The sequence below is a fragment of the Phocoena sinus genome, chromosome 4 (assembly GCF_008692025.1).
Source record: "Phocoena sinus isolate mPhoSin1 chromosome 4, mPhoSin1.pri, whole genome shotgun sequence".
NCBI lineage: Eukaryota > Metazoa > Chordata > Mammalia > Artiodactyla > Phocoenidae > Phocoena > Phocoena sinus.
In genome coordinates, this window is record NC_045766.1 from 135224123 (window position 1) to 135248632 (window position 24510).

The window sequence follows — 24510 nt, forward strand, 5'->3', positions numbered from 1 at the left end:
AATGGGAGAAATGCCCAATGTTTACGAGCATTCTGGGTATACAGTTGCTGCCACTTGTCCCCGTTTGTCACTCCAGTATCAATTTGCACCAAACCCAGGCTTGCCACTTTCAACCTGGCAACTGAAAATGACAGTTCAAACAACTTGCTAGTTTTCTTTTCCACCCCGTTTGCTCTTAGAGTTCCTTCTGCTTGGTCTACTGGCTCCAAATGACCTGAGCCCCATTTACTTCTTACAGCATAGATCAGACGCGATTTGAAAAGGAACCTATGGACTATAGTGGCTGCCCTGAGAGAGTCTAGCTCCAGATTACCCAGAGTAAGACCCCAGCTCTGGCGCTTGCTGGTTTTAAAACCCTGGACAATTTTCTTTTTTTTCTTTTCGGTACACGCGCCTCTCACTGTTGTGGCCTCTCCCGCTGCAGAGCACAGGCTCCGGACGCGCAGGCTCAGCGGCCATGGCTCACGGGCCCAGCCGCTCCGCGGCATGTGGGATCTTCCCGGACCGGGGCACAAAGCCGTGTACCCTGCATCGGCAGGCGGGCTCTCAACCACTGTGCCACCAGGGAAGCCCCATCCCTGGACAATTTACTTTAATCAGTTTGTGTCTCCATTTCCTCATCTGTGAAGTGGTTACAGTCATATTATGTCCTTTATAGGCTTGTTAGGAGACTTCAATTAGAAAATTGCCACAAAGTGCTTAGAACAAAACTATTTTAGTTACTTTCTCCAGGAAAACTTCACTTGTTGACAGAACTAACCCCCCTCTCCCCAATCCTCCAGTTTGTCCTTTCCTCTGCACTCCCTAACATTTCGTTCTTCACCACCACCAAGATGTCCCAATGGGATTCGGAGTTAGCCTGCCTGGGTTCAAATCTAGATTTTGCCACTCCAATTCACACGTTGTCTTGCGCCGGCCACATCATCTTCCCTTGCCTCAGTTTCCTCAACCAAAAAATGGCGAGCCAAGCACGCAGTAAGAAGTCTGTGAACCTCCCTCTCGTTATTCTTGAACTGGGGGGGGGGGGGGGGGGGCGGCGGGGGGAGGGTGGCCAGTCTGCGCCCTCCCGTGCCACAGGGACTGAGTGGACTCAAACTCCGCTCCGGTTTTCTAAGCGCTTGTTGAATGAAGGAATCTGGGAACCTAGTACCGGGCACCCTACTGCTATCCCAAGGGAAAACACACGTATTTTGGACAAAGAACATGAACGCTAAATTTGGAAACTTCTGGGGAGCCACGTGCCCTCAGTCGCACACAGCGAGGAGCGTACAGGGATGCGAGACGGCTGAGCGGCAGGAGCCCCCGCGACGCCCGCCCTCCGACCGCCGTCTTCCAGCTCAGGTAAGTTCAGAACGAGAACCTGCCCGGGTCCAGGCCGATTCCGCCAGGTGACCCACGTCACGGGCCCCCGAAGGCCGTCAGGCCCAAAACGCATGCGCGACGAGCGGCGCACCCACCCAGGCGGCCCGGGCCCACTGCGCCGGCGCGAGCAGCGGCGCACACTCCGAGGTGGCCGGAGCCCACTGCGCCGGCGCGCGGAGCGGCGCATTTTGGGACATGTAGTTTTCTCGCGGCATTGTGGGAGTCGTGGTTCGTGTTCTGGCGGCGAGCTGGATCTTCCGTGGCCTGGAGTTGTAAGTGGATGGCGTCCGTGTCTGCCGAATCCTGACCCGAGACCCGGCAGCTCTTTGGGGGCGCTGTGGAGTTCGGCGGCCCGCCCCGCTTTTGCACTTTCTCTGCAGGACGCTCTCCAGCGGGCCCCCGGGGACCGCGGGGTTGACAGCGGTCACGTCCGTCCCACCCCCCCGCCCCCCCCGGCAGAGCGTCCTGCCTAGCTAGGTTGTCCAGGCGCCGCGAAATCGGCGGATCCGGCGCCGGGGGCGGCGTGTTGAGGCTGGCACGCAGGCCGAGGCGGGGACCCAGAGGTGGTTCCCGCCAGAGAGATTTGGGGGCGTGCGAATGCCCTGGAATGTTCTGTAGAATGGGAGGGGGGGCGGGGAAGCAGTGGTCGCCCTTGGTCCTCATCCTCGGGTCTGAGCGGGGCAGGCGTTGCTCCCAGGTATCGCGGCTGTAGCGGACCCTGGCCCGGCCCTCCGGCTACGGAGGAGCCGAGGCTCAGCCCGTCGCCCTGGGAACCCCGGCTGACCCGGGCGTGGGGCTCAGAGGTCGACCAAGTGATACCCAAGGTTCAGCTGGAACCTTCTCCTCCCCGCACCTATCTCTACTTTCAGATGACTGTGTGAAGGGTTGAGGTGAAAACGGTAGAGACGGGGAATGAGAACAACTTCGGACAATTCAAACTAAGGACACAGCCTAATGAGTGGCTGGAATGAGACACCCAGAGACAGACCGACCCTTGGGTGTGTTAGGTGTGCCAAGAAGAAAATTGTAGACTACACATTGTCCATATTGCTGTAATTGGCCTAATCAAAATAAGCCACTGGGTCTTCTGTTTTTTAGGAGAAATCTGGCAAAGGAGAAATCAGGATATCTTTGCAGTGAAGGAAAGAGAATTATTTCTTCCTAAGCCATTGTTATTTTTGGGTTTTAAGCTGAGACGGTGGATAGTTCCAGGGGAAGCTTAAAACTTCCTGCACTTCACAGATTTTATGCCTCTCAAAATTGTCCCGGTCTTGTTGGCTTTTGCAGTTCAGCCCTCAGATGCCAGCTGCCTCCTGGTTCTAATATTGCACCAGGTGTACATATGGCAGCAGAGCAAATAGCCTGGTGATATTTTTAGCCTTCTCAGTTGTTCTCATTTGCTGAAGTCCTGCAGGGTGCTACAAAAATGGCTGAGTTGGAGCCTGTAATTTAAGGGAGATGGAGAAAAGTTATCATTTGGAGGCAGTGGGTGGGGATGAGTTTGATTGATTTGCCCTCTCATCTCCCACCCTCAATGCACCCCTTCCACTGCTTTGCAGATGGACTTTAAATATGTTTCTTTCCTAAAGAGATTGCATTTTATTACTCTAGATATGATGTTGAGGCAGCTGCCAGTATATTTTTAGTCAGATTCTGTGATATCAAAGAGTGGTGACTTAGGCATTTCAGTGTTGCAGCGTTGTTCTTTGGGTTCTGGTTTTTAAAACGATAACACTTTGGTTTAGAGAGGCTGATGGCTTGCCCCAGGTCACATGCCTTGCCACTGGTGCCACCAAGAATAGAGTCCATTTCTCCTGGTTGCCCAGTGGCGGTTCTTTATACCCTGCTGTCACACTTTGCCCTGGATGCCACTTGCTTGTGTCCTGCAGCTTGACATGTCCATTAGTGGAGAAAGGTATTTATCATAACAGTTACGGTTGATAATTTGTTCAGTGCTTTTCATGTGCTGAACATGGTGCTCAGTGTTCATGATCCAATCTTTGAAGGAGAATTTACAGACAAGGGAGCTGAGGCTTAGAGAGGCCCAGTGACTCATCCAAGGTCACACCGCGAGTAAACATAGTACATGTTTACCAGAGGGCCAGAGCCCCGGGCGTTCTTTTTATTTCCCCCATAACCTTTTTGGACCTACTCGTGGTCCTTGACCTTGGGGATTAATATCTTACCTACTTCAATTCACCGAGTATGTAATTTGGGCTCAGAAAATGTGTGGGGAACAGCCAAACGTGTCTACTTATATCTGCAGACAACTCGGTAAAAGCAGGAGTTGTAAAAATAAAATTTGCACAACCTTAAACATTTTAATTTACAACATGGCTGATTCCTGAGATTATTAGAGATTATTCCAAGTGAAAATTCCAGCAGCAGGTTATAACCTGGTAGGAACATATTTCTCCAGTGCAGGGCAGAATCTGCTGCTACTTAAAGACAAACAGGCCATTCATACGTGAAGGTAATGCACACCTTCAGTCATGGTCATCGCATGTAAACAGATTTATGGTGTAAATTCCTGTTGTTAGCTTATCTGACTTTGAAAAAGTCACGGGGAAAACTTGGCTATCTTGTGCCAACTGCTAGCTTGTTTTCAACATACTATGACCTTGAGTAAATGAGGTCTGAACTTTCTCTATTTAGATGTTTTTGTAAGTGAAAATTTTAAAAACCGTCCTCCCTGAAGTTTATCTCATCAGCCCCATTCTAAAGGCCTGTGAAATTGTCTGCTTTCTTGATTCTAATTGTAAATACATTTAAAGAGAAGCATCCCCATGTTTTTTTACCGCAGAGCTCTCTGTCTGCTTTAGGATAAGACTCCGGAGCCGCACTGGATGTGTTCGAATCTCAGTCCCCACCGTGACTCTGGACGTGTCACAGAAACTTTGTTTCCTCATCTCCAAAGTGTAGACGGTAAACTGCACCTCATGGGGCTGGTGTGAAGACTAGCTGAGTTAACGCATGTAGTGCACTTCAGCACAGCCGGGCCCAGTAGAGCGAAACTGTGACTATTACGCTGAAAGTCGCCGAACTGTAAGAAAAGTAGGGGCCCCAGAGCCCATCTAGTTGACACCCCCATCTTCACTTGCAGATGGGACGGAGGCCCCCAGAGGGAAGTCACTTACCAGAGTGTGTAGGCTCTTCATCCAGAGCTCAAGTCTTCTGACTCTTGGGGTATGTGTCATATTCTAAACATAGTGACGCAGGAGGCCTCAGAGCAAATCCTGTGCTCCAGCCGTGTCCCTGCCTTGTCACCTCCCGCCTCACCTTCCCCTAGGTCTCTCTCACGTCTTAGAGGGCATTCTCGATTTGAACGGCTTTCTTAGGATATTGTTTTCCCCCATCACTGATTCCCTTCCCTTCAGATATTTTAAAAAGCCAAGATTACCTGAATTAACACTCAGAGGACCTGAGAAATAAAATGACACTCATCCACAGACCAGCTCTCATTCAAGGCAGGGCGTGGGAGGAGGAACAGATCCTGGACCTGGGCTCCTCCGTCTACAGATGAATGGGATGGGAGCCTGCGTCCCCTCAGGAGCAGTGCCGCCACCTCCACTTGGCTGTGCTCCCTTCCCCAGTGAAGAGCTGCCAAGGGCATCCACCCGCTCAGCAAGAGCTCGACCCTCACCCAGGCCTTCTGCTTTCTAGCAGGCTCTGGTCCCCTTGTTGGGGACGCTTACCCTCCTCTCTGCAGAGCTTGCCGTCTTTGTTCATGGGCCTTCTTTCGGTGCAAGAGAAGTCTTCCTAAGGTGGTCTGCTCTAGAAAGCCCACGCTGACCTGCTTCTTCTCTTCCCCACCAGGACAGTGAGACCTGCCGCTCCGGCCCCCTCTCCAACTTGCCTGAGTGGAGTGGCCCGCACTGACCAGGAGGGAGCTCCCAGTTGGCCCAGCATGAACTGGAAGGTAAGAATACCATTAAACATTGATGGCTTGGGGTTTTTCTTTCTCCTGCTCGTACAAATTCAGAATAGTAGTTCTGTAGGGATGGGTTGATTAAGAAGCAAGAAAAGAAGGAAGAAAAGTAGATTAAAGCAGGAATCATAATAATACATAATATTTTAAATGAAGACAGATAAATGTACATTTATGTGCCAGACTTTTGGAGGAAGGCTAGGCCTCTTCTTTGAGAGGACATCAACTGCCCTCACATGTGCCTCACTTTTCTTGCAAAAGCCATGCCTTTGAAGTTTCACCTATAATTTCACACTTTGGTTTCTTTAAAGTGGATGACTAAGATCTGATGAAGCAATCTGCATACAAGATCTTTCCTGATTTTTATGCTCTGCTTCTCTAATCTTTTACATTTGTGTTGCCAACAGTTGCATTTTTTTCCAGTTCAAATTGAGTCTTTCAAAGCATGCAACTTAGTTTTCATGGAAACAGCCTTTCCTTTACACAGTCATAGTTCATGAGTCTCGTGTTTAAATAAATTATCTATTATAACATCAAGTGCTACTTAAGTAAACTGGCTGCAGAATAAACACAACTGACCCCTGTAAAACCTTAGATGCAGTTGGTGGGAGCAGAAGCTCAAGGGCAACCAGAGAGTTTCCTGTTAGCCGCAAGCATTCAGAGGGCTGTGGGCATAGTCAGCACATCTTGGAGAGGGAAGGGGAGTGTCACGTTACCTCCCGGAAGGAGATGGAATGGGGTAGGTTGGAGGTTGGCTAAGAGCAGTCACGAAAAAAGATGCTTCGAAAAGGATCAAATCAAATCAAAATCATGTGTCGTCTCACTATCCAGAGATGGCTACTATGAACAATTTTGGTGTATTTTCTTCCCGTGCTTTTTCCACATATATGTGTAATGTGTGTATTTTCAAACTCATCGTAATTTTTCAATTATCATAAGCATTTCCTTGTTCAGAACAGCCGCTGGCTTTCATCGCAAGAAGTGGAAAGGTCTGGAAGCAGGATCAGGGAGGTGGGAGAGTACAGACCCCCCTCCTTCCCCAGCTCCATGGGGCTTGGGGGGCCCTGCGGGAGGGCTCTGGGGACTGAGCCTGGTTGAGATTCAGCAGTCGGAGTGAGCATTCTGTGCAGGGCTTGGAGATGCGGGAGCATTTGTTTCGCCTGTGTTGGGGTTCCAGCGCTGCCAGTAGAAAGGCTGGGAAGGAAAGACAAGGCAGTAAGAGGGTGTGGGGTAGGGGAAGCAGAGAGCAGTGTGGGGTGAGATGTAGGGAAGGCTTTTTAGCCTCTGCAGAGCCTGACGACAGGCGGTAGCTGGTACCAGAGGCCACGTCAGCCAGCGAGGGTCAGACCATGTGCTTGGTGCTGCGAGGCCACAGCGTGTAGCACGACCACCATGAGGACTGGTTAAAATACGGATGTGGCCCCATGCCCAGAGTTTCTGATTGCGTAGGCCTGGGGTTAGTGAGTTCCCAGGGGATTCTGATGTGTACCGGTGAGGCACTACGCAGAGAAAGTTTTCTTTTTAATTGTGTAGTGACATCGACCCACTTGACCACCCAGGCCAATCCTGCTTGTCACAAAAGGAGTCCTTTCCTGTGTCAGGAGCAAAATCTGCCCGTACCTTCCCAACTTCGGGCAGACACACAGCTCCAGGGCTACCGGGGAGCAGCTTCATGTTTAAAGGGGGGCGCCCTTCCATGTAGTGTCAGAAAGGAATGGCCTCTCCTGCCCTGATTGCGGTGACCCCCCGGGAGGTTGAAGGATTATGGAGGCCCCGGTGAATCCTGTACTTCCCTTTCTAGCTCGGTCGGCCTGTGGCCATCAGCGAGGCAGCCCTACTTGTGTATTAGTACCTTAGCAACAGAGTGCGTTTAAAAAGTCAGTCATTCTCACGACACAGGTATTGGGAATTTGTTTAAAAAATTGTTATAGATCTAATCCACCCAGCTATATTTTACTCATTTACTCCCTTGAAGATTTGCAGGTTTGGGGAGTTAACGTGAGGGGTTTGTTAGAAGGAAATCAGAGGAGGAGATTTAACACGACTGAAGATTTAGCAAAACTGTCCAAGAGTGTTGCAGGAACAGGGGCCCTGAAACCTTTCGCTTTAGCCCTGTGGTATCCTTGGCCTCCACTACCACTGCTATGCCCCTTCTCAGTCCCGAAACTTCTGCCTTCTCTCCACAGCCTTTCAAAAGAAAGTAAATACTGAAACCGCTTACCTGGGTCCATTTGTTGTTGTGTTTCCATTTCAGTGGGTTTCTAACTTCTGGTTGCAATGATGTACATTCCTGTAACTGCCACAGCTAAGTTTTGGGTTTAGGTCACGGGAACCATGGGCTGTGATGGGGGCTTGGTTATAACAGGACTCCAGAGGCTCACCCATAGAGATTGAGAGAATTGGAAGAGGGTAACTTTTGCCAGAGCAAGCCAGGGTTCGGTTAGCCTGGGAAGTCCTAGTGGACGTAAAAAGAAGTTTATATCTCCAAGCTGGTGGTCTTTGCCTCCAGGGAGGTACAATTTAGCAACCTTTTCTTTCTTAGCGGGCTTATAAACATAGAGCCAATCCTCGTCCCTAAAATGTGAACCTTCAAGAAAGTAAGTGAGTTAGAGGGTTGCTGGGGGGAGGTCGGGGAGATTAGCCATAGGTCTGAGGCAGGAAGGACCCGGACACCACATCGGTACTCTAAGCTGCTTCTGCCCGTCAGGATAAGAGCTTTCACTGTTGTAGCACTTTTAGTCTTTTACACTGTGGCCAGAGTGAGCGTTCTGAAGTGCACGTGTTGTGCGTATTCTTTACCTTAAAATGATTCTGTGGTTGAAAACCATTATCTAGTCACTCAGGGTGTTCTTGGGACATAACTTGTTGATTTCATTAATTCCACTACATTAAAATCAAGAATCAGTGGAAGGACAACTGGCGTAGGGCTTGGAACGTTCTGTTCCAAGTCTGGCCTCCTCGTGAGTTAGCCGTGTAACGTGGATGGGCCTCTCAACTGCCCTGAGCTTTACTCTCCTCGTGTGTAGAGCAAGGTATAAACCAAGTCATCTTTAAAATCCTTTCTAGCCCTCCACGTCTGCGAGCGTACTGTTCTCAGCTAAAGGTTTCCCTAACTAGTTTCAGATGAGCTTCAGTTAGATCATTGGAGGGAGGGACTAATGCACTGTCCGTCGCAGAGTCTCACATACCTTTTCACTCTATTTGGGAAGGAATGTTTAATCACACAGAGAGCTCATCGTTATCACTCAGGTCATACTAATCATGTTTACAAAACTAGTGTAGTATTTGCCTTGAGATCCTTGTGGTATACAGAATTTCATAATAAAACCTGCTGGTGCAAAAAGTGAGTAATTCCAATCCCTAGTTATTCCCCAGACTTCATTCCAGCCAATGGGTTAAAACTTCCCTCCGACAGGAAATGATAGGAACAACAAACAAGTAGCTAAGTTTTAATGTTTTAAGTTTTATTGTATTTTATTTTTATATTTATTTTATCTTCAAATACCAGTGCTCATGAGTAGCTGGAACCAAGAGAAAATCACAGCATCCTGTAAGGGTGGAGAATTCAGAAGGAAGTTTTGGTCCAACCTCCCTTTGCAGGTGAAGAGGCAGAAGCTCAGGAAGGTCACGTGACTGACCCAGGTCGCATGGTCTGTCAGTGGGTCAGTCAGTGGCAGAGCTGGGCTGGGACCAATCCCCTGGCTCCGGCTTCTTGCACTGGACCGAGCTGCTGCCTCAGACGCAGGGGGCCAGCTGATCGGCAGAGTGCAAGGTCAGGTTGTGAGGGAGCAGAGCTATGACGTCTGCAGGCCACTGGTGGTCCTCTCTGTGAAGCCAGCAACAAGGGAGTGATGAAGGGCACCTAAAACTAGACTGTCAGTGACACGGGGACAGGGACCTCGTCTGTCCTACATCAGTGAAGCTCTAGCATCTAGTGTAGTGCCTGGTGCATAATAGGTGCACAGGAAATGTGTGTTGAATGAAGGAACATGAGAGAAACCTTCCTTGTCAATTATAGATCATCTAAGATAGTTTCTTTCCTCTTTAAGGTTCTTGAACACGTGCCCCTGCTGCTGTATATCTTGGCAGCGAAAACATTAATTCTCTGCCTGGCGTTTGCCGGAGCCAAAGTATACCAAAGGAAAAAATTGGAAGCAAAACGGCAAAAACTGGAAGCTGAAAAGAAGCAGCAGTCAGAGAAGAAGGATAACTAAAGGGAAATCAAAGGTACCGGGACTTTGCAAATGCAGACTGCACAGTGGGTTAGGGCGGGCCTGTCCTTGCATGTGATAGTTCAGAGAATTCCGGATCCCTCCGTCTGAAGGCTGTGGGCGAGCGCGGAGCCCCACCTGTCACAGGAGGTAGAACAGCTGTGTATAAGGTGCGGGCTGCAGGTCCTGACCCTCGAGCCCCGTCTGCTGGGGAGCCTGCGCAGGTTCCCCCTCGTTGGGAGCAATGGTGCTTAACAGGATTTGGGTCACAGGACTCTTGAGAATTTCATGACAGTTGTGGACCTTCTCCCTGCAGAAGCTCACATACTAGAAACACCTAAATTGTACATAAAATTGCAGACAGGGGTGGGGAGGAAGTGGGGTCACAGGTCATTTAAGACCCCTGCATGTACCTAAGATTAAGAAGCCCTGCTAACCTCAGGATAATGACTCCTAGGTATGGCATATAAATCCCTTCCCAGTGTATCCTCACCCCGGTCACGTTTGCCCCCTTTGCTGCCCCTCTCTATGCTCCTGCAGGCCATTCCTTGACCACGATAGACGTTCGTGCCCCTTGGCCTTTGCTGGTCGGTCCCCTGGCCAGAGGGCCTTCCCGATTGACCGCCTCACTGGGCACAAAGTCTTCCTCATTGTTGTAGCCCAGTGCCTGTCCCAGAGCGCAGGGGGTGCCCAGAATGTGTTTGTTGAGTTAAGGCACCAGGAAGTTATTAAACACCCACTTACAGATCGAACTTAGGACAATTAGCAGTTTCCTAAATTCTGTTGTGCTCACCCAGTTTCATCACTTCTCAGGTTGAGTTCTATGCTTTTCTCTAAAAATGAGAGGATTCAAATATGGTAGCAGGGAGTTCTAGATCAGTGGTTTCCAAACTTGGCTAATGATCAGCATTTGCCTGGGGTGCTTGTTAAAATGCAGATTTCCAGGGTCCAGCCTCAGAGAGGTTCCATTCTGCCTCTGGTTGGGTCTGGCATCTGTTCTTTTGAAAACTTTTTAGTTGATTCTTATGCTGTCTTCTCAGCAACAGGTCACTGTAGGAACCACTGGGTTGGTGACCTCCAAAACCTCTGTCCACTCTGAGACAGACTTCTGTAGACGTGAATTCCCTTACAATACTCGTAGACTTGTTGAGGCTAAGAAGCATACTTATGAGTAATAATTGTCATAACGTATTGAATGACTGTTCTGGGCTAGCATTTTGCTGAGCGTTTCACATACAGCGATGTTACTGACCACTCCTGACGGCCCTGTGTGGTCCATTCAGATTGAAAAGTGGCCCCCACTGTACATGGTGAAGAGCAGAACCAGAACTGAACCCAGGTCGAACGTTCAACCCCAGTGTGTCCCGGTCGTACTGTGTCCTGGTCCTGAATGCCAAGTTCAGGGAGGGAGCTGCGGGAAGCGCTCAGCTCCTGTTTCTCACCCCAGGGGAGGAGACCGTCCTCTCCCTGGTCCTTAGTGAGCTGGATGCCCTGCCAGGCCAAAGAAGTTATTGTTATGAAATCTTGCCTTTCTTTTTTTTTTTTTTTAAAAAAATGTTTTGGGGGCTTCCCTGGTGGCGCAGTGATTGAGAGTCCGCCTGCCGATGCAGGGGACGCAGGTTCGTGCCCCGGTCTGGGAAGATCCCACATGCTGCGGAGCGGCTGGGCCCGTGAGCCACAGCCGCTGAGCCTGCGCGTCCGGAGCCTGTGCTCCGCAACGGGAGAGGCCGCAACAGTGAGAGGCCCGCGTACCGCAAAAAAAAAAAAAAGATGTTTTATTGACTGAAATTCATGAGTAGGCACTAGAGGGGGAAGAGGGAGCACTTCAGAATTGAAGAAGGTGAGGGAAGGCAGTTTCCATTGAAACGCTGATTGGATTTCTAATCCACAGAGTCATCCTTTTGTGTGTTAACCGCAAAAAGAAAGAAAGGACGAGGTGCGAGGCCCTAATCGCTTCTTCCTTCCCACAGACTTCAGTAGAGGCCCGTCAGTGAAGTAGGGAGGGATGGCTTGTCCAGCTGAGCCTAGAACTGACCAGGGCAGCCCGTTTCCCCGTCCTAGGCTGGCAGCTTATCAAAGCTTGGCCTGGAGCCTTGTTTTAAACAAAAGGGATTTTTTTTTAGATGAAAGGAAATTGTGATGCTAAAACTTCATTCCTTAATAGATATGCTTCAGTGGTTTCTGTTTAAGTGTAAATGGCTGAACTTAAAGGTTGATGCTGAGCGAGTAAAATAATCACTCTTACTCTGTGAGACATTTCATACTTCTCCCTTTGGTCTTCCTTTCTAGATTTTGTAATTTAAATGTCAGCTTGAGTGGACTCCAGCTGAGATGAAAGATTTAATGATTGAATGGTATGTCAGAAGATAAACTCCCAGCCTATAGTCTAACTTAAAACGACGTGAATTTTTCTGTGCTTTTAAAAGAACCAGTATTTTGTTTACGAAAATAAAATACCTTTGTAAAAAGGGTGTCTCCAGTCTTTGGAATAAGCCAAAGTAGGTGTATGTCTCTCTCTCCTTCTCCCTCCCTCCCTCTCCCTCTCTCTGTCTCTCTCTCTCACACACACACACACACCCCTCTGTGTAGTGAGAGGAGGGAATTTTGCATTTCTAGCATCTCCTAGCTGTGGGTACCAGATCACAGGTGCACCTCCACAGACGACGGGGCCATAGCTGTCGCGTCAGCCTGCTGTCCCTCACCCACCCCTCCAGCCCTCTAACCTGCTGCCCTAGTGCCTACGCTCCTTTCCTCTTTCTCTCCTCCGAGCACTTCGGCTCTTTCTTGTGTTTTCATTGTTGGGGGGAGGGGCTGTTCGCTGCTCCAGGAGCATCGTGCGTCTGCTGACCCGTGAGGTCCTTGCAGGGAGGGGTGCGGGATGAGACCCTCCTGCCCCGGTGGGCACCGAGTCTAGGAGGAATTGCCTGTTTGTGAGGAGGAAAGAGGATCCCAGGTGTGCTTTGTCCTCTCCCCACCAGTCTGCTTGTTCCGATTTGCTGATATGAGATGAAGGGCGGGACATGCCCAGCAGACTGTAATATTTGAGAGGAGTGGGGGCCATAAGTCTTTTGACTCAGCCCCTAACCGACTGAGGTCTCTATTAAAAGGTTCCCGTTTTCTCACTTCTCTCCAGATACCACAGAGGATGGGGAATGAGGCAGCAGTAGCCAAAGCCACAAATATGGTGGAATGTTTGGTCTCGTTGCAGGCAGCCACGTGGAAAATCTGCGCGAGGGCATGTTAGTAGATACTCCCCCTACCTCCCCCCTGCCCCACGCCATCCTGGCCCAGGTTGGCAGAACTTGGAACTTTAAGCATGAGGAATAAAGGGAATTATGTTTTTCTTAAGTTTTACTGTGATTGCTCCTAATCACAATTTAGAAAACAGAATTTACACAGAATCAAAGTTTTAAATACGGGAGACTTTGACTCTACAAGCTACAAATCCCAAAATAGAAGGGGACTTTCCCTCGTGCTCGCACCTCAGCCTCCCTGCAGGATGCTGCTCTGGCCTTTGCCTGGGAGCCCCGCGGTGGCCTGGGTCCCGTGTGGCAGGAGCAGATGACCAGAGCAGAGGTGAGACGCAGCCTGGCACCCTCGCTTCCCTGACCCGCTCAGGTAGGTCCAGAACTGACCCTGGGCCGTGGCCTAGCCTTTGTCAGGGCGGACTCTGCCGCCTGGCGGGTGACCCCCCCACCCTGCTCTAGGCTCCTGCGCTAGGGCCTCGGCCTCTGCTTCCTCACCTCTCTGCAGGATGAGGGCATCGTGGGCTCCCAGCACGCCTGGCATCACACCCACTACCTCTGGGCACCCTTTCCTCATACGTACTTACACCTATATGCCTCGTAAATCCCAGGGCAGGGGATGAAGAGTGGCCTTGGCTTTTCACGGAGACCCTATGCCCATCTAGTAGAGGTTCAGGTTTATTTTAAACACAGGTGTGTTTCTAGGCTTTGGGATTTAGAACTCAGTTTTGGAATTTGTGGAACATCTGGCCGTCTTCTTGGAAAATTCGGTAGCAGATCATCTAAGGATAGGAATAAACCATTGACCACGCCCACAAGTTTTCTGTAACCGGTGTTTTGGGGTTTAAGTTAACCTTTCTGATATTCTCTTCTTCCACTAGGGGGAGATAATCACTATAGTAAGTCCCCAACATACGAACGAGTTCTGTTCTGAGAGTGCGTTCGGAAGTTCAATTTTGTGTGTACGTCCAACAAAGTTAGCCTAGGTACCCAACTAACACAATCGGCTCTATAGTACTGTACTGTAATTGGTTTATAATACTTTTCGCGCAAATAATACATAAAAAACAAACACGAAAACATTTTTAACCTTACAGGACAGTACCTTGAAGAGTACAGCAGTACAGCACAACAGCTGGCATATAGGGGCTGGCATCGAGTGAACAGGCAAGAAGAGTTACGACTGGAGGAGGGAGAGGAGGTGGGAGATGGTAGAGCTGAACGGTCGTCAGCAATAGGAGACCGAGGGCTGCAATTTCACTCATGCCTGACGTTGATGGCTCAGGTTCTGGTTCCTTGCTGGAACCAGATGCATGTTTGCATCTTTGAAAGTTTGAAACTTGAAGGTTTGTATGTAGGGGACTTACTGTAGTTGGAGTTATTGATACTCTTCCAACCGTGTGTACATGAAGTCAGTAGATTTTTAGCTTGACTTTTAATAAGTGGTTGGATGCATGAACACGTGGGTGGATGGAGCGATTGGTAAAGCCCACACCCAGGACCCCATCTGACTGCACCTACCCAGCCTCTCTCGGGACCATAACTGAGAACGATTCCATAAGACCACCATCCCTGGGCAACTGAAAGATGTTTCAAAGAACGTAAACTGGAATCTACGTCCTCCATGCACAAGAGAGCCCCAGGATCCCTCACACAGATATTTCGTCTTGTTAGATGGGCTCCTAACACGTTTTTGGTTTTTGAGCTTACAACATACTAGAATCAGATATGAAAAAAGGCTGTTGGCGGCAGAAATACCTCAGAGCAAGAGAGACGGTCTTTGAGCAGAGACCAGGCCTGAGAACTCGTCTGTACGATCGCCAAGCCCACACCAGGAACGACACCCATCATGACATTAAGGAAAGGTGAAACTGTCTTTATATACTTTGCTTGACGAGGCAGAGACGTACATAATATATCTCAGGAACTGAATATTTCAAACAAAAAATCTGGGGCGTTTGAAAAAAGGTCATCTCTTGCCCGTCTGTCACCAAATTCTCATCTCAGGGAAGCACACCTGCCTGGATGCGACCTTCCCAGCCTCCTGCAGGGGCCGGGCCTGCGCACGCACGGTACTGCGACTCAGCCGACTTGAGGTCCCCGGCTGTGCTGAGATGCCACGGGCCTCGTCCTTGTCGGAGGGAAGCCAGGGTGACGGAGAGTCTGGAGGGAAAAAGAGGATTGAGGCTGGGTTCTTAAACGTGAGCGCACACGAGAGGCTGTTTAAAGTGCAGACTCCTGGGCTGGGCCCCAGACCCACGGCATCAGAAGCCATGCGGGAGAGACCAGGAATCTGTGAACAAATTTGAAAACCCCTAGGGGATGCCGATGAGGTGGTCCTTGAATCTCCTTTGGAGCCTTAAACGATGGGCAGAGGGAGATGAGCCAGAAGCCGGGCTGGGAAGGAACATCTGGAGCCAGTAGGCTGGGGAGCAGGGGAGAGAACGTAGCTGCGAATCCTTGTTTAGCCCTTAACTATTCCTCCTGCTTTACATCTATTACCCCCAACATGTGTCACTGTCCCCGTCTCACAATAAGGAAGCCGAGGCACAGAGAGGTTAACCTCTCTGTCTAAGGTTCCCCAGCTGGCAAGAGGCAGAGACAGGATGTGGACCTCGCAGTTCAGCTCTGGGCCTGTACTCTTCACTCCCGTGCAAGGATAGGGCAGGTGGGCAGGCGTTCTTGTTCTTCCAAGTCGTGGGTCATCAAGTCTTCAAGACGGCAAGGTGAGGACAGAGGCCAGGCTGCGGGAAGTGGGGAGGGTATGAGGAAATAGAAACAGTGCCGTTTGCATCCTAATTTCAAGTGTGTGTGTGTGTGTGTGTGTGTGTGTGGTCTGCAAAGTCAGGAAACAACTTTTTGTCTGAGCAATATGTTAATTACAAATAACTAGTTAGTTTTCAAATAATTGGCTCAATATTTCCCTTGAGTTTCCAGATGTTTTGGACACTCTCTAATGTACTGATTTGTACTTTTCAAAGATTCACAATTAGCCCCATTGAATTAAATTTGGAGGGACTTCACGGCGAGCTGATTATTTAAAAATTGTAAAAGAAGTTCTCCCAACTTTGCCGCCTGCTGTGCACCTCAAAGGTGGGGACAGAGACATTGGTAGCCTTAGGGGAAGGCAGGGTTGAGGGAAAGGTTTTTCCTGAAGGAGTAAGCTTGAGCATGATCACAGGCTGAAGGAGGTGCCAGAGGAAAAGGGAAAGGAACCTGGCCGGGCTGGAGGTGGGTGGCATCTGGGGGCCGGGCACTGAAGGCCCCGGTACATGCAGGGCGAGGGGATACCCAGGGAAGCTGTGCTGGGTAAAGGCCTCGGTTTCCCCTTTAGCTTGAGGCAAGTCCTTCTGCTCTGAGTGTGGGAGGGATGCTGGGTGCAGTGGGCAGAGCCCGAGGACCTGGGGCCTGCAGTCCCCTCTCCCCTCTCCCTCCAGGTCAGCGGCCTGAGCCGTGGACTACAGCTCCCTTCAGAGACGGCAGGGCCCTGGCTGTCACCAAGTCTGCTGTGGGGAGGGTGGTGTTTGCCCCCATGAGCCCTGCTGGGTGACACCTTTGTAACTGCCTGCGGTCAGGCCTGGAAAACCACACATGGGTTTTTAACCAAGAGCTGGACTCCTTGGTGGGAAAACTTATGCTTCCACACCCTAACCCATCGTCCTGTACCACACCCTTCAGGGTCTTTCCTTTCCTTCTAGAATAGCCCAAACTCCTTCTCATACAACACGTTGTTTTCTTTTTCCATCCTGTCCCTTCCACACTTGCATTCTTCCTTTCATTCCACTCACACTGCTCCCTGCCCACCACACGCACACTTGCACGCACACGTGCGAGCGCACACTCACATACCCTGTGCCCTGGGAAGTGGGTAAGCTGGACACACTTGACCTCTTCTTCTACCCACTGTGATGAAGTCCTTGCTCTTCCTCTGGCCTCGGCTCCAGTTTCACCTCTTCCTGCCGCTCTGCCCCTGACTCCCCAGCCAGGCCCTGGACTCTGAGCCCTCACTCCCCACACCTCCAAAATCTCACTGACCGAGAGGTACTCCACACCACCAACCTGACTGCCTCCAGGGCCTGAGCTTACTTTCTTTGGGCCCCTGTCCAGGCCACACGTTACAGGCACATAGAAGGTGCTCGAATATTTGGTGAGTGGATGAGTGGTAGCACCCAAAGGAAGGGGAGCAGGGATTTTCAGCTGGCCACATCACCACCCAGAATAAAAACTACTTTTCCCAGCTTCCCTTGCAACTAAGTCTGGCCAGTGAGATTTAAGTGGAAGGTTTAAGTGTGAGACTTCCTGGAAAGCCCCTTAAAAGAAAAGGGATGAGCCCTTCTTCCTCCTTTTCTCCTTCTCTGCTACCTGGAATGCTAACGCAATGGCTTTTTCAGCAGCCATTTTGGACTATGAGGTGATGTTGAGGATGGAACCAAGTCTAGGACAGTAGAGGAAAAAGATAAGACCCTGAGTTCTTTATGATCGTGGATCCATCATATTAGCCCTGAACTGCCACCTTAGCATTTTTTGTTTTGGTGGGGGATGGGAGGGTACCTTCTATTTTATTTAAATCTCTGTGGTTAGGTCTCCACTACTCATAGCCTGACCTAATCCTAACTGACCCATAGAACCAGCTAGAGAGGGCTGTGAGGACTTCCTGATAGGAAGACGTGGATTCTAGTCCTGACCCTTCTGCCCCTACAGGTGGGCATCCCTCCAGGTGAGTCAGTTACCACTTTGTCTTCATTTGTAAAACGAGCTTAACGATCACTGCCCTGCCTATGTACAGGGGGTTATCTAAACTGAATGAGGCCAAGTATATAAAAATGTTCTGTACATGTAAAACAATCACAAATGGAAGGAGTGTGTACCACCTGCGGGGATGGGGGGGGCAACTCGGTCCCCTGATTGGCCAGGTGCAGCTCGATCAACTCAGTTGAGCCTGGACCTTCCTTGAGTGGTCAAGGCCTGAGCCAGTGGGCATTCAGCTCCATTAACCTATTTCCCTCTGGGCTTTTTCCAGGGCAGCACATTTTCCAACGCGCCACCTCCTCAGGGGGCGCCTGGCCCACGGGAAGGGAGTGGGCGTGTGGTGGTTGGTCCTGACGAGGACCAAAGTGGATGAGATGTGCCCTCAGCCAACCTCTCTGAAGGAGTCAGCGCCACCAACATCACGAAGGGTCTTCCAGAAGATGTGTCCACACCTGCAGGGCTGCTGGGCCTTATCACCCACTGTTTTTTGGGTTTTTTTTCTTTTTTGCGGTACGCGGGCCTCTCACCGTTGTGGCCTCTCCCATTGCGGAGCACAGGCTCCAGATGCGCAGGCTCAGCGGCCACGGCTCACGGGCCCAGCCGCTCCACAGCACGTGGGATCCTCCCGGACCGGGGCACGAACCCGCGTCCCCTGCATCGGCAGGTGGACTCTCAACCACTGCGCCACCAGGGAAGCCCTCACCTACTGTTTATTTCATACAAGTGCTGCTCCCAAAAGGTTCCAGGCTGTACTCTCCATCCTTGCTGTCCACACCACCAGAAGAGACCTCTTATCCTTAATTCCCTAACCTATCGCAGATGGTCTTAAAAGAAATGCCAGAGAAAAGAATTTCCTTTGATCAAAAGACACGTCTTAAGATGTGTCTACTCTGATTACAACCCAGTGATAAAAAGCGAGAATTTGCCACAGAGAGTGAAAGGGAAATGAGGAGCAACTGTGGATGCCCTTGCTGGAATCCCAGCCTGCACTGCAGTAACAGGAGCTCCAGTTTATTGAGCGCTAAGTCGGGGCTGGTCATGATGTAGTGGCTTGGTGTGTGCTAAGTGTTTAAGCCCTCAACTCTAGTTTACGAATGAGTTTGTTGAGCCTCAGGGAAGTAACTTGTCCAAAGTCTCATAGTTAACAAGCTGGAAACTTGCGATTGTAACGAGATCCATCCGATTCCCAAAACCCTGTGTACTTTCCACTATTTTCTCCTGGAAGTTTCCATGCTTGGCGTAAAGCAGCATTTCTTAATTATGAGTACAATATTACGTAACTCAGTTGCACGTTACCCGTGGCCCTTTGATCTCTGGTTATACCGATGTTCTCTTTTTCCCTACTTGCTTTCTAATGATTGAACAAGGCCTCGAAGGAATACAATCCTAAACTCGTTTTATTAGATCGTCTCGGTTTTCCAAGAAAAATAGCTCCTGTTGGTCTATCTTGTTCATCTGATAACCCAAAACCCTCCCATTTTTTTTCTCACTGCAAAATAATGTGTCTTTAAAAAGTACCTGCCTCTAGCTCAATATTGTACTGAAGTATGTTTTGTTGTGTCCAGTTGGAGGCAGCCACTTTGCCAGCCGATTGTCTGATGTCAGAGGCAAGCCTTACACCGTGTTTCAATAACCAAGCCAAGCATGGCGGCTGGGCACACGGGCTTAGGCTCTGACTGGCCTGAGTGTCACAGTCTCCTCATCTGTAAAATGGGAAAGTGATAGGACCTACCTGAGAGGTTGTTTTGAGGGTGAACTGGGCTGCTCGTTAGTAGAGAGGCTGTGTGAATAACAGTTCTACCTGGGAACTCTGGATTTGAACCTCAGCTCTCCCGCACTGGAGCAAGTTACGTATCTCTCTGTGCCTCAGTTTACCCTTCTGAGAAATGGAGACAATGGTAGTTCCTACGTCGCAGACTGTTGTGAGGATTAAGTGAGTTAAGCGTGTATAGCTGTTAGTGGTTGTCACTACAGAACTCTGGACAGGTGTGAGATAAATGCGACGTGGGGCAAAACGCACTGACATCCCAAACGCAGGCCACCGACACTGAAGTCACCAAGGAGGTCTGAGTCCTGTTACTTACCCTTAAGGAACATAAATCCTGAAACATACATGAAACAGGTAGCAAAAAAAACCACACAAAAGTACCATGCAGTGGACTTCCCTGGCGGTCCAGTGGTTAAGACTCCCCGCTTTCATGGCAGGGGGTGCAGGTTCGATCCCTGGTTGGGGAACTAAGGTCCCTCATGCCGCGAAGCATGGCCAAAAAATTAAAAAATTTTTTAAAATAAAATAAATAAAAGGTTTAAAAAAGTACCACGCAGTGAGAGCCATTTCACCAGGGGTAACTGTGTTACCCCTGGGAAATGTGGTGGGAAGTGAAGTATTTCAGTGGGAAATGCAGTATTTCAGCTGGCAGAAGAAAACCTTTAGAACCTGTGCTCAGCTGAATAATGGTCCCTAAATGTATGCAGGTCTGAATCTCTGGAACCTGTGAATGTTACCCTATATGGAAAAAGAATCTTTGCATGTGTGATTAAATTAAGGATTTTGAGATGGTGAGATGATTCTGGATTATCTGGATGGGACCTAAATGCAGTCACACATGTCCTTATAAGAGGGAGGCAGAGGGAGATTGGACACAGAAGAGGAGAAAGTAATGTGGCCACAGAAGCAGAAATTGGAGTGATGTGGCCACAAGTCAAGGAAGGCGGGCAGCCACCCAGAAGCCACAAGAGGCCAGGAATGGATTCTCCCTTAGAGCCTGTGGAGGGAGCGTGGGCCCTGCTGACACCTTGATTTTGGCTCAGCGGAACTGATTTCAGACTTCAGGCCTCCAGGACTGGGAGAGGATAAGTTTTTGTTGGTTTAGTGCACCAAGTGTGTGGTAGTTGTCACAGCAGCCACAAGAAACTCATACTGCACGGTCGGCTGTAAAGTGGGAGGTGCAGCTGAGAGTGTCTGGTTCCCAGTGGTTGGAGGTGGTAAGTGTGATTCATCTGCAGATAAAATGCATAAAAACAGGATAATAATTATGATAATAATCATAATTAAGCAGAAGTCCACCGCTTAGTTGCTGAAAAGCACCGAATATCTGTTTTCTGACAAAGTGTTTCTAAATAATCCAGGGAGTTTCAGGAAGGAATTAGGGCAGAAGACAAGCAAAGAATCTGATTTTTCTGTGCTTGGCTAGCGGGAACCTGGCCTCACCATCTGATATATAGGCAAGTCTATTGGGAGTTGGTAGCAATTTTCAGACATTGTTCTTGACATACCCCAGAATAATTACTTCTGCTATAAAATTACTGCCTGAACGTACATAAACAAGAGTGAATTTTGTGATATGTTTAATAGGAGGCAGGGCTTTTTTTTTTTATAAAAGTGAAAAATACCACCACAAATCCTTACAGCCACCATTAGCAGCAGCCCCAGACTTTAGGGTGCTGTTAGCCACAGGTGGCTCAGCAACCAGGGCCCCGAGGTGCAACTGCATGACGGGCTAGTGACCTCCCATTGGGATTCTTGGAGTTGGAATGGGAGACGGATTGGATAAGTGGGTTCTGTAGACCCTCCTGTTTACGTCACCTGTTCACCCACCAAGTCCAACTTGAACCAATCACTGTCATAGCTTTCCAGGTTCCTTATGGGGACCACCAACTTGCCTGGAGGATCTGGTTGGGGTTTAACTTCCTTGGATGTCTCTTGCTCACCCTCTGCCTCCTTGCTTTCAAGCAATGGAAGGGAAAGAGCCTGTTCAGCCACCATCTGGACCACATCTGTTGATGGCAAGCCGGCTCCCTGTGGATTATTTTGGTGGACTGAAACCGGTAGGCACACTAGTTAATTTCAGTTTTCTGTGAGCACACTCTTGGTTCTCTTTTTTTCCTCACACAACCTTTAGCTCTGTTCATCTCTCACTTCCCAGCTCCTTTGGGCTCGGTTAACTCTCATCCTCTCACTGACATAATAGCCCTCAGAGTGGCCTTAACCAGATGAGTCAAGATCACTAATTTACCAACAAGATTTAATGAAACCTTCAGCAAACCATAAGCACTTTGCCAATGCCCTTAGGAAGCAGTCCTCACAGCATCCCTGTGAGGTCATTGTTGGAGTATATTTGGCTGCAGTGGTCCAGAATCAAACCCAACAGAATTGGTAAAGATCATGCCCACAGCACGGCCCTGCTGTTAGAGGAATCGCACTTCAGAAAATTTACCAAGATAGTAGTTTTCCCATCTTTGTACTTTGTTAGTTAGTGTTCTCCATTTGCTTGGGTTTATCCTTTCAATCCCTTTGCTAATTAAATCACTGAAGAGTATATACTGGTAAGAATAGACACCATCAGTGGATTGCAAACAAAACTCCTTTCTGTAATTGATGACAAACCATTTCAGAGAAGACCAGGCTGAGTCTAGAGGGTTCAGATAACTGTAAGGGGAAGGCAGAGAGAGTAGTTTATGGCCATAGGACTTGGCCACCTCAGGACAACATGTGATGTTCGTTAAGTTAAGGACTGATGGGACATGGGCCTGGGCCTCGGATTCTGTGTCTTCCTTTGGCTTCATCTCATCCTGCTGCCTTCTGTCTTTGACCACAATGGTGCACTTCCCGTAGGTCTTCTTTGCCACATCACAGAACTCAGAGAAGAGGCTTTCTTCTTGTTTGATGCATAACTCATCCCTTAGGAACATCCGATATTTCCAAGGCATCCATCCTTGACTACCACCGGCATGCACAATACACCAAGTTGGAGTTGGCATGAAATGGCCATCACTAAAATCTTCCCCTGTTACAAGACTCTCAGGGATATAAGTTTCCCCAAAATATATAGTTGTAAACCCATCATATTGCAGTGTTCTCAGGGTTTTCAAATACTGGAGACATTGCTTCCTCTTCATGCTGTTGAATAGATTTCTGATAATAATGTTTCTTAAAAGAGGTTTTGCAAAGTGAGGCATGGTAGCTCTTCAAGTGTTTTTCAAAGCTTGAGTGTCTCCATCTGCAGAGATCTGGCAAGAGTGGGATGATGACCTCATAAAGGGCTTTCTTACAGCTGAGCTGGTCCCATAGATACACTTGAGATTTCAAAGCATCATGAAACACACACTCAGAACAATTCCTTTCTGGCTTATATGACGTGGGAATGGGAATGGCAAGCCATCCAAGATGTTACTTTGACATTGCATCTGTAGTAGGTCTGGAGAGAGATTGGCAATTGTATTAGTTTGCTAAGGCTGCCGTAACAAAAGAGCAGAAATTTATTTTTTCACAGTTCTGGAGGCTAGAAGCCCAAGATCAAGGTGTCAGCAGGTCTGGTTTCACCTGAGACCTTTCTCCTTGGCTTGCAGATGGCCACCTTCCCCCTATGTCCTTATTTGGCCTTTCCTCTGTGTGCCCACGTGTCTCTGTCCTAATCTCTCCTTATAAGGACACCAGTCCTGTGGGATTAAGGCCCACCCATATGACCTTATTTTACCTTAATCACCTCTTTAGAGACCCCGTCTCCAAATATAGTCACATTCTGAGGTCCTGGGGGTCAGGGCTTCAACATGAGATTTGGGGGAGACACAATTCAGCCCCTAAAGCAACCTTTTAACAGTGATGAGCCAAGTTCCTCACTCATTTCCATTTAGGTCATGAGGATGAAGTGTAATATATTTGTTCATTCAACCATTCTGAGCACCTACTATACACCAGGCATTGTGCCAGGCCCCAAGGGTACAAGTCATGATGTGTCCGGTGAGGCCTAGACACATATATGGTTTGTCTGTGTACACATGGACTTTGTGCCTGCTGCCTGTCCACTTTCACAATCAAGAGTGGTTTTTCCAGGCGGCAGAAAGGGTATGGCGAACAGTGAAAGAAAGTCAGCCTGCATACCTGTCTTTCACTGGGGCTGCCAATTCTTGAGCTAATTCAATACTCCGTCTACAAAGGACTTTAGTTTTATATACTCAAGGCAAAATGACAGTTTACTTCAAACTCTAGCAGCCTCTTTAATTTCCTTTGTATTTTCTTGTCTCCTTAAAGATCTTTCATAAATGTGAATAATGGGTTCCCTCAAATGAAGATGTGGACAAACTGATTTATTGGGTGCTTTTCTCTACTGTTGAATGGATGATTTTCTTCCCACAAAGTTTTCTTGGGACTCAAGTTTAAGCAATGCCAGACAGTAAGACTAACCTAGCATAGTAAAGTTAACATGAAGCCTGTGCTCTCCAAGCAACTTTCTCAGAGGCTAGAATCAGTGGGTCTGGGTTGATAATTGTGGCCATTTTCTCTTAGAATTTTTCTTCTGGTGGCAGGAACCATTTTCAGACCAAATTTGGTATGGATGCTAAATATGTAGAAGTGTGGCTGCTCGGTTGAAGTGGTAATGGTGGTCCTAGAGCCCCCCCCAACCCTGTTCAGACACCCCTTTCTGCCTCCTCTCCCATAGGACCCTGTGGCCTGGAGCGATGTGAAAACATTATATAATACTATGAAGTCAATCCCAAGACAACAATTGTTTGCTTCTCTCTCATCCAATCTTTAGTTATGTATGGACATGAGAAACATGCTCAGAAGTGTAGAAGAAAATGTATAATGTTACCTTTGTGTAAATATATGTGTGTGTATAAATGATAAAGAATATACATACTTGCTTGTATTTTCAAATATAAGCAACAGAAGAATAAACCTAACACTAATTAAAAATGCTTACCTATAGGGGAAGGGATAGAACAGGAGGGAGGAAAAAAAGTGAGAAATCTTTTCTGAATGTATCTTGTTTTATAGTTTTGACTAGAAAATATAAACATTTCACATTTTTTAAAAATAACAAGAGTAAAAAAAGAAAACTAAAACACAATGATCTCTAAAATATGCAAGAAAACGGAAACTAATGAACCTCACTGCTTATCATGTCAGAAACCAAAACAAACAAACAAACTCAGTAGCAATGTATACTCTACCCTCCAGATCATGGTCTCTCGATATTATTTCCTACTGAAGGAATCAGGGGTCCCCAGACTT

The 24510-nt window shown here is 48.6% G+C and overlaps 2 protein-coding genes across 7 annotated transcripts; one reads left to right on the forward strand and one right to left on the reverse strand.

The window, feature by feature from the left end:
- The first annotated feature begins 1534 nt into the window (after positions 1-1534).
- On the forward strand, positions 1535-24129 carry SMIM11A (small integral membrane protein 11A). Of its 6 annotated transcripts, XR_004349756.1 has the most exons (7): positions 1535-1634; positions 4185-4287; positions 4466-4548; positions 5179-5281; positions 9340-9517; positions 21229-21323; positions 23936-24129. XR_004349756.1 is itself a non-coding variant. In XM_032631254.1 (6 exons), the coding sequence occupies exons 4-5, from the start codon at positions 5270-5272 to the stop codon at positions 9502-9504; spliced, it is 177 nt and encodes a 58-aa protein (XP_032487145.1). In that variant the 5' UTR covers positions 1535-1634; positions 4185-4287; positions 4466-4548; positions 5179-5269; the 3' UTR covers positions 9505-9517; positions 23936-24129. The 6 variants fall into 6 exon arrangements, 5 of the variants coding, with proteins under 5 accessions (XP_032487145.1, XP_032487143.1, XP_032487147.1 ...); XM_032631254.1 differs by lacking the exon at positions 21229-21323; XM_032631252.1 differs by lacking the exons at positions 21229-21323; positions 23936-24129 and adding an exon at positions 11791-11969 and having other exon boundaries at positions 1536-1634.
- On the reverse strand, positions 21604-22776 carry FAM243A (family with sequence similarity 243 member A). The gene has a single exon (XM_032631251.1). It carries the CDS (start codon positions 22452-22454, stop codon positions 21684-21686), a length of 771 nt encoding a protein of 256 aa, XP_032487142.1. The 5' UTR covers positions 22455-22776; the 3' UTR covers positions 21604-21683.
- Positions 24130-24510: the final 381 nt, after the last annotated feature.